Source organism: Anarrhichthys ocellatus, unplaced genomic scaffold (assembly GCF_004355925.1).
Source record: "Anarrhichthys ocellatus isolate YVR2014 unplaced genomic scaffold, GSC_Weel_1.0 scaffold52, whole genome shotgun sequence".
NCBI lineage: Eukaryota > Metazoa > Chordata > Actinopteri > Perciformes > Anarhichadidae > Anarrhichthys > Anarrhichthys ocellatus.
In genome coordinates, this window is record NW_022280082.1 from 961,092 (window position 1) to 970,487 (window position 9,396).

At 42.7% G+C, this 9,396-nt stretch overlaps 1 protein-coding gene across 1 annotated transcript; it reads right to left on the minus strand.

The window, feature by feature from the left end:
* Positions 1-1,897: 1,897 nt before the first annotated feature.
* On the minus strand, positions 1,898-9,076 carry LOC116395959 (pro-opiomelanocortin-like). Its single transcript, XM_031870220.1, has 3 exons — positions 8,921-9,076; positions 2,872-2,998; positions 1,898-2,499 (listed from the first exon to the last, which is right to left on the minus strand). Exons 2-3 carry the CDS (start codon positions 2,989-2,991, stop codon positions 1,921-1,923), a joined length of 699 nt encoding a protein of 232 aa, XP_031726080.1. The 5' UTR covers positions 2,992-2,998; positions 8,921-9,076; the 3' UTR covers positions 1,898-1,920.
* Positions 9,077-9,396: the final 320 nt, after the last annotated feature.

Genomic DNA, 9,396 nt, shown 5'->3' on the forward strand with positions numbered 1-9,396 from the left:
TAGCAAGCATGCTAACATTGTCGTTGCGAGCCTGTTAGCATGCTGATGTTAGCATTTAGCTCAGAGCACCACTGAGCTGCCAGCTTGGCTCTTGCTTAATGCAACATTCAGTCAGTTGCTTTACAGGAAACGTGAAAACTCAACTGCAAAGGATTGGACATTTATCCAAATCAAAGGTCGAAAGACTGAAGGGGGTTGTTTACTGTGCGTTGACATGACTTGACACGTCCATCATAACCCTGTTGACTCCCGACTGCAGTCCTCAGTCAGTATTATCTGTTTGAAGGTTTCTGGGTGTACACACAGGAGGCTTATATGCTGATTTGACAACTCTACTTTGTCAACAAACTGATTGCCAGGCATATTGTCTGGCATACTGTCAAATGCTAGTCTGGTCTCCTGAGAATTGCTTTCCCATTCCCGTCTAATAATCTAATCATAGTACGCAAATGAGAGGTGGAAGGCCTCGCGCACGTGTTTCGGTTCATGAAGCGACCCCTTGAACGTGCAACTTCTAGCTGAACGCGCCTCTGGCTGTCTTAATTATGACAACTGTTGGAAATAGGAAGAGAACACATAGCTGTCCTTGTGAATGCCGCATTGTTTAGTTTTTCATTACAGTGTCATTGTGGTTTATGTGTGATGAAAAAGGAAAGGAGAAAGTTGAAATAATAAAGTTAAGTTAATACACATAATCGGAGCCTGTTTTGGGTAAACGCATGTCCTGTAGAATGACGTCACACCTGCCTCTACATGTAACTAGAAACTGTTGCTTAGGTTTTACAAAATGTTTGATTAGGTGTCTTTATCAAACTCAAGTTAATTGATAATATAATTAATATACCTAATATTTAGTCGCTATATGTGAAAGAACTACCATAACAAACAGCTTTTTGCACAGAAGTTCCTGTGAATGCCTTGTAGCTTGCTTAAATGTTGTTTTTGCGCCGTATTCTCTGACACATTACACAATAAAAATCACGTCACACCTGCCTCTACATGTAAATACACATTTTCTATTTTCCAAATGTTAGCTGAAGTGTCAGACGTTGCTCTGAAGCACAACCGACCATTGTAGCTTCACTCAACAACACACCTGCTCACACCTATAAATTAATTAGGTTAGGTCAAGGTGGACAGCAAGTTAGGCAGGCAGGTGCGCTGCACATGGTTTTTGATATGCTTCACCCCTTTTGATCCTGGACTTTTAGCCAAGAGGCCGCCGTTTGTGTCCTATGTGAAACACAAAATAAACATTAACTTCATCAGTCTTCCCAATTGTTCTAATACATGCTTTTAGATTTAATGTTTTGTTGTTTTGTCTTCATGTCAGTTCCTCACACACGGTCCACTTACTAGATTCCCCCCCCCCCCAGAGCTTTCAGCTGCAGCTATGGGCCTTCATCACAGGGGTTGGTGTCAATGATAATAATTTAGTTCATGTTGAAAGTCTGTGATTATTGTGAAATCAGCCAATTACTTGTTTTGTTTGCCACATACAGAATTTATCTTTATTATTATATTAATTTACAAAAAAAGACACCACTCTGTAAATAAACATTTACACTCACCTCTTGCCCTGGAATGGCATTCTCTGTGTTTCCAAACATATGGATCAATAATGACTAATCCTTCAAGAAAATAAAATAAACACTCTTAAGAAAGCTTCACATTCAGACCATTCAAGGCAGTCTGTGGGTGCATTGTTGTTTTTATTCAACATTAAACTGCCTTGTTTTTTATCTTTAGTTAAGGTTTTAATGAGAGAAACCTTTGGCCCAGAAAAGACATTCAACAACATGCGAACGATAGTGATAAGTGTCTGTAATAGCACCTGTGTGTGCTAACATGCAATGGCTATTAGATTCTTTCAACCGCCCCCCCCCCCCCCCCCCACCCACCCTCTCCTCCATCCTTCAATCAGCCCATTATCCTCTGCACATCCTTGACTATAATGTTCCTGAGGAGCTTGCCCAGCGGCCCCTGACGTTTCTTCATTCGCTTTTTCATAAAGCTGCCGTTGCGTTTAGAGGCCGGTGGGCTCCCCCATCGGAAGTGACTCATCCGATAGGCCGCATTCTTTCTCTCCTGCAGGCTCACCGGGACGTGTGACTTAAGGCTGACCCTTTGCAAACCTTGGTTTCGACTTCCTCCATTCAGATCCCTCACTTCATCATTGTTACTGCCCAGCTGCCTGCGAGCCTGAGGGGGGAAACTGCGCTCAGAAGGGCCCCCTCCCTCCAGAGAAGAGGCAAAAACCTTTACGGGTCGACGTTTACGGCCAGAGGGTTTGCCCCAGCGGAAATGCTCCATTGAATAGGAGCGTCGCTCGTCGCTGTGGGCTTTCAGATCCGACTCTGATATCTTGTTTTCGGACACCATGGTGGCCAGAATGACGCCGAGTAGGAGGTCATCATCATTATCATTCACCTTCAGGGCCATTGCACTGAGCTGAGGGAATTCAGACTGGATGGCAGACATGCAGAGGCGAATGCAGTCCTGCATGGAAGGAATCAAAGAAAAACCAGCAACATTTTAAGAGAAGAGTTGACAATGTGACACTAATGAGCACTTTTTATCGCTTTGATACTGAGTGTTCTGGAGCTTTCAATGATACACACACGCTTCCAAAGCAGATAGAGTTTGAAGAAGAACATTGAAAGCTCCGGGACGGCAACTACATGGATCTTGAGAGTCAAGAATGAACCTTGAAGCTCAAAATGTTACTTTTTATGCTATTTTACTTTGTCTTTTAGTCTGTTCACTGTAATGACTTTGAAATGACCCTGTGTGAAGTCTTTTATAGAAATACACCAGGCTTTGCCTAATGGCAGTGACAGAGAGGAAATGGATGGAGACAGTTTGACCTACCAGTATTCTTCCCTTGTTGCTCAGGTCGTTGCATTGGGATCTGCCCCAGCACACCGACCCAAAGCCGGGGACGCACACGTAAGCCATCACCACCACCAACAGCCAAGATAGATACATCATCTTCAGCCTGGCGTGGAGGACAGAAACACAAGTGAGGCTATGAGTTGAAAAGAAAGCAAAGCCACAGCAGGGGCACTCTCTTCAAAACATAGAAGAGGCTTCAATAACTCTACAGTCCTAACAGGCTCAAATAGTCACTTATTCTGCGAGACATTGTTAGTGTGTGAATAAATACAAGAAATGTCTCTGCAAAACACTTCCTTCGTACATATCTTTGAGGTTGTTTGTGGATTTGTAGTTTAGTGTCTCCAAACTGAATAGTAACTGAGCTCAAATACCATTCATCCACATTCCTCTTCCGACATCATGTGAGTCTTTGAACATATGGACTTGTTTATCAGTTGCATGTGAATCATATTGAAAAAAATGCCTTGAAAATGTGTGTGTTTGGTTAAGGTTTGTGGCTTTTAACCCAAAGGGACTGTTAGAAAATGATTTGGCCATGAAGTCGGGTTTGGAAAGGGAGGAGGAACACGCTTGGTTGTGTATATGTTCTAAGCGCAAGAAAACTATAAAGATTCTGTCCTGCTCCAGATTGATCTTTTCATTGATCTTTATCTTGCAAGATTTACTGTTAAATAATTACTGAAAACATTGACTTGTTCAAATTAAACAACAAAATAGTTACATGCACAAAAAATCACGTCTCTGTATTGGAACTTTACACATTTACCCTTCACAATTACAGGTGGAAGGGGGGGGGGGGCAGCATTTCACCTATACTATTGGGCCATACAGTCCAAATTTACGGGCAATAGTTATATGAAAAAGCCAACTAACAACAGGACAAGAATACGTCAAATACATACATTTCGTAAAATGAACCTGTGTATCTTTGGTGGTTAATGCCCTTGCACAGTTTGACAATATATGCAATCCGCTGGATTAGGCTGCACTTCTGTACTCGTGTTTACACACATAAATACCTCATCATTGTTTACAAACTGTAAAAGGGTCTACTGGTATTCCATGTATTTGCAATTACCTCCCTCTATGGTAGTTTTCATTGTTAGAGGCAGAGTCCGCCATTCCTGCACTGGATTTGAGTCGGCTTCACACACATGAAGGATACACAACACATGAGGTATGCATGTAATCCAGCTTCATTTTATCTCATTGCTATCGGCCTCAGTGTCACTGCGAACTGAGCATTGTCTACTGCTGCTGTCAATGTCAATCTCCATCTATCAAGCAGATGCCCTCAGACTCTCCCGACTGTCCCAGTCAGCTAACTCTTACTAACTCCCTGCTCACCTGTTTCCACCTCCCCTCATCAGCCCTGCAGCATATTAACGTTACATTTCCATTAACTTCCTGCCGCACTGTCAATGTTGCGTGCTCTTGCTTTCCAGCCACCTGAACCTCATAACTCTGAGAACTTTCTCCTGCCCCATTCCTGTTTACCTTACACCTGTCTCCAGCTACTTCAGTCTGTTTGGACTTGCAACCCGTATGCTTTTGTATTTGCAGTTTTTCAGTAAATCACTCTCGACTGCATTTGGGTCCTTCCCTTGTTGCCTTATACACAGCTGCTGCTTCACATTCAAATTATTCCATTGGTGAAAAATGGTGGTGGCTTTTTTTGAGAAGCTTCCACAGGAGTCGCAATTTGTTTGTCCCTTTGGTTTGGGCTAACGGTGATCAAACATGAGTCAATAAAGACATTTTCGTTTTTTGTTAGTTAGTAAAAGAAAGGCAAAAAAAGCCACGGAGCTGTAGTGTGGGAAACTACTTCCCACACAACCATCAGCACTAAATCAAATCACGGGTTAGCCTGGCGTGATGGAAAAAAGGTCAGATTGACTTTATTGTACAATGTGCATTTCCGACAGTTGAGCTGAACTATTAAGGCTTATAACTTTAACCCATAACATGCAAATGCAAATTCAAACCCAACCTGATTGTATGAAGAATGAATAGGAAATATTGCAGTGCTGAAAAATCTAAATGTCAGTGATGCTACTGATCATTTAGTGGCTCTTGGTACAAAATTAGAGCAGCTGTAATGTAATTCGGCAAACATGATACACCACTTATGTTTACAGTTTTGCCAAGTGATAATTACACTCCTAATGTGCAATTTGGACTGTGAATGATTGTTCCATGAACACATTAAACCTGAGATAATTGTGGCTGAGTTGAGGTGTTGAGGTGAAGGGAATAACCCAAAGCAATAATTAAAGTGTAACTTCACTCTCAGGTCTGAGCCACTGCATCATTTTGAAAAAGGCAAAAGCATGTTGGCTGTAGCAACTCAAAGTCAGCCAGCACCTCTGTCTCCAGAGTGTCCGTCTGCTCTCCTCTGGGCTGTATGGTCTCCTAGCAGTGGGGAGCAGGGACCCAGCAGCAGCCGCTGCCCACCAGCCCACTGATCCATCATCTGTTACCAGTGTTACGTTTGCATGAAAACATGGCAAGCTGGCGTTAATGCTTCATCTACACTCTATTGTCACATCGTAGGAAAGCACATCGCTATTGCCAGACAACCAGGATTGTGTAATGTGCTGATGGCTTAATCTCCAGTCACAGAAAGAAGAGAACAGGTTTGTGCTGTGGTTATAATGCATCAAAGTGGTTTCCGAAAAAAGTCAAAACGATAGGCGCTGTGGTGAGGTCAGAATTGGCCTTGCAAGATTAGGTCTGATTTAAAAGAGTAGATGGCGTTTTGAACCATTTTCAACCATGAAATGCTGATTTTTTGTTTTATAAATGTGGTGAGAAATGTCAATGTTAACACCAGCATCGATGTGTTTCATCACAGTAGGCTACAGTTATATCATTTAGTTTACAGCTTAAAAAAAATACGTTTGAGTGTGCAGTTACTCTTTAATGGCCCTGGGGAAGGTTTTAATTTGAAAAAAAAATCAAACAATACTTTCATCCCCCGTTCCCCACTGCAGTCATTTCCACACAGTCCCTAAACTACATTCCAGTTGGCTCTGAATGTAATGCAGGAAAAAAAAGAACCAGAATCAAAAAAAATGAAAGTGAATGCAGCAGTCCCTTTATATAGCTGTTCAAGGGCACACCAGAATGATGATGGTAGTGTTGGGAATAACATAGCCTGACAAAAAGGGGTTATCAGCAATATGTTGGGAACGTAAAGGAGCGTGTTTGGGTTATCAGCATCTAAGAAACTAAATTCTTGATATCAATAGAATTATTAATGTCAGTAACAATTATTGATTAATAATAATAACGGGGCACCACCCTGCGAACAGGGACCAATAACCAAACGATAAAACTAAGTCTCATAATTAGTGTTCACTCGCAATGTCAACAGTCTGAGTACTATTACACATTCAGAGTGAAAGTTTAAGTTCGAGCACAGACCACATATACAGCTATCATCACAATACACATGCACAAAGTAATCACAGACAGCTGCTCTTTAAAATATAACAGAGTTTATTACGTTCTAATACTAATGATCTAGTCAACTAATATCTAAACTAACAACTATACATTCATGAGCACGCTATCTAAAATCAACAGACGATTGAAAAGAGGGGGGGGGGGGGGGGGGGGGAGTGTGTGTGCGTAAGGGGGAGGAGCGAGGGAACAGCTCAGCGACGTCTGACGTAGTTGGGACGTAGTGACGTCTCTCATGCGTGAGACTCAAAAATGGCGGATAGCCAACAGGAGACCTGGCGTCTATACGTGCCGGTAGCCGTTTAGCACGTAGCTACATTAGCTCAAAGCTATATGTGTGTGTGTGTGGATTAGTAAAAGAGAAGGGAAAGGAACAAAACAAAATGAAATAAAACAAAAGATTAAGATCCTCTGGACCGCGCTGGAGTACGGAAGATTGCTCTCTCAGCCAGGGGAGCAAGAACCGCGACTCTTTGTCTCAGCCGGCGGTTCTGACCTCCTGAACTGATGAGAAGCAACTTCGACCTCACTGCGGCTGTCTCGACAGGAATCACGGTAGCATAGAATACACGCTAACTTCTACACAACACCAGCAATTTCAGGGATCGCCAGTGTCGGTGATCATAAAGCATATGCCACGTTATACAAATGAACAGTACTTTAAGCACACAAACAAGATAAAATAAACATAAATTAACTCTCTCTAACTCTGCCCAGAATCTATTTCGCCTGACAGTACGATGTAATCGTGTTGGTTGAGGGGGGGGTCTTCTGAGCTTCGTTGGGCTCAGGCAGCGCGGCTGCGGGCCGCGGGAGGTGTTCTCTCGGTAGGAGAGCATCGCTGTCGTCTGGATAAGGGCTTTTCGCGTCCTTATGGCCGGAGCAAACGAGGCGCTTGGTGGAGAGTGGAAGTTCTCTCTCTTTCTGAAGAAGTCTTGCTTCTTCACTTCTACAGGACTAAAAAGGGGTTCGCTTCGTGGATACGAACAAAGATAAAATAGACAGTTTGGTGAATTCGGCCAGCGAATATAAACTGTTAGACCTAGGATTTGATTAAAAAGAAGAACAACGTTGCATGTGTGCCTCCTGCTACCCCGGAGGGATCGATGGAAAAAGCATTGAGGTGGGGGTTGCAGGTAGTTTTGTAGAACAGTGGCTGAACCACATGGGTCCTGGGGTGTCTTGGCCCTCGGCCAATTAGATTGCAGCGCTGCTTTCCGGTAACTTCAGGAACGCATAGTTTTTTGGGGAACAGGGTCGTCTTACCGGAGGTCCCGCCTCGGTATCCCTGCTCTCGTCCAATGAGAGCAGCGTTGCATTTGGGGGGAGGAAACTCACACCCTAATGTGAATTTCTTCAGAGCTGGTGGTTTGGTGCTCAAACTACAATCAGGATGAAACCTTTGCTTGCAAAAGGCAAGGCCTGACTCTTTGTTCCACAGCACATGTCGAAGCCATATAGTCAGATCCCAACAGTAGTAACTTAGTACTGGAGTAAATAGGCTGTATTTCCACAGCTTAGTAACTGTAATAGGGAGCTCTGCAGCCAAACATTGAAAGGTCGGTGACTATTAAAAATGACCATTAAAGTTGCTTTGTGAGATAAGTGGAGCCAGCAAACGTTACTTTTTATGTTACTTCAAGGACCATGATCGATGGACATGGACGAATGAATGCAAGGAAACAGATTGCTATTGTTGGAGGCTGCATTCATATGGACCACGCATATATCAGGAGGGATATCTTCATACTTAGGTGATGACGAAGATCTACAAACAAATTCTTTCAAATGATGAATAATAGTTATGACGCATCTTGATCTGGCAAACACTCCTCCTGGTCTCTTTGCTGCTATGTGTATTACCTTTTGTCTCCTCCCATGCTCTCTCTTCCCATGTTTAAACATTTATGTAGAAAGCTATATTGTAGAAGCTATAAATAACATAGAAAATATAAACAAAATTGATACCTGGGTATACTACTTTTCTCTTTTACATTTTTCATTTTGGTGCAATGAGTTAATTTCCTTTCCTTTGTAGGGAAATTGCTTCTTGTTGTCTCTCCCTCCATCCTCTATTCTAAGGAGTGACTCCTTGGTGGGCCATCGTCTTTGTAACTCTGGCAGAGACTCTACACTCTTCCTACATTATGACTCACTGAGCGACGCGCTGCTCTCCACAGACATATTCAGCTGTGATTAAAATAGATTTAAACCGTGTGTGTTAATAAAATACGAAGTTTTTATTACTGTGTCTGTAAGCTAGATTTGTGTTTGTGGAGGTTTATGTTAATGGAAAGCAATTATTAAAGACAACATATTCTGCAAAAAGCTGAGGTGTGACTTTGAAATATAAATCCACTTTAACTATAATTCACAGAACAAATGCATCTGTACACGTCAGAAAATCCTAAATCAGTGAATGTGTGTCATCAATGCAATCAATAGTCCTTATCCGTTCAAAACAACAAGAAGCTAACAACAACAACCAGACGCAATTGAGATCCATGCCAAAACAAGAATCCACAAACAAGTTAAAGACATTAGTTTTGTTTTTTACCTTTTTCCAAAAGCGGTCCTCTCCTCTCTTCTTGTTTTTCTCCTTGTGTTTGTCCACAGATCTTCCAGAGTGGCGACTCTTAACTATGATCCCGCTCCTCCTCTTCTGTTCTCTGTCTGCTCTGTAATGAAATGCTCGGTAGGAGCGGGTCTGCTGCTTCCTCAGAGGAGGAAAGCTCTTTTTAAAGACGCATGAGTGGAGTTTGGAGTCTCAAGGCCTTGGGGAGTGATTAAGGTAAGGGGTTTCCTGCTCCTCTCTGGACGGGGAGGATTGTGTATTTGTGTGTAAGGTAGATAGGCCTATAGAGGCCACCCACACACTTTTTAATCAATGGTGCAGCTCACGTCACCACAACAACAGGTGAAGCCTTGGTGAACTACCTTGCTGCCCTCCCCCGTCTCCTCCTGCGTCTTCCTCTGGTTGCAATCTTACAAGACTCCTGAATGGGTGATTATTAGGATGTTTAAGAGCTCTCA

Excerpts from the sequence above, each read along its gene's own strand:
- LOC116395959 (XM_031870220.1), bottom strand. The coding sequence starts at position 2,991 with ATGATGTATCTATCTTGGCTGTTGGTGGTGGTGATGGCTTACGTGTGC. Across the intron at positions 2,500-2,871 it reads GCAACAAGGGAAGAATACTG|GACTGCATTCGCCTCTGCAT; the intron begins GTAGGTCAAACT and ends CCTTCCATGCAG.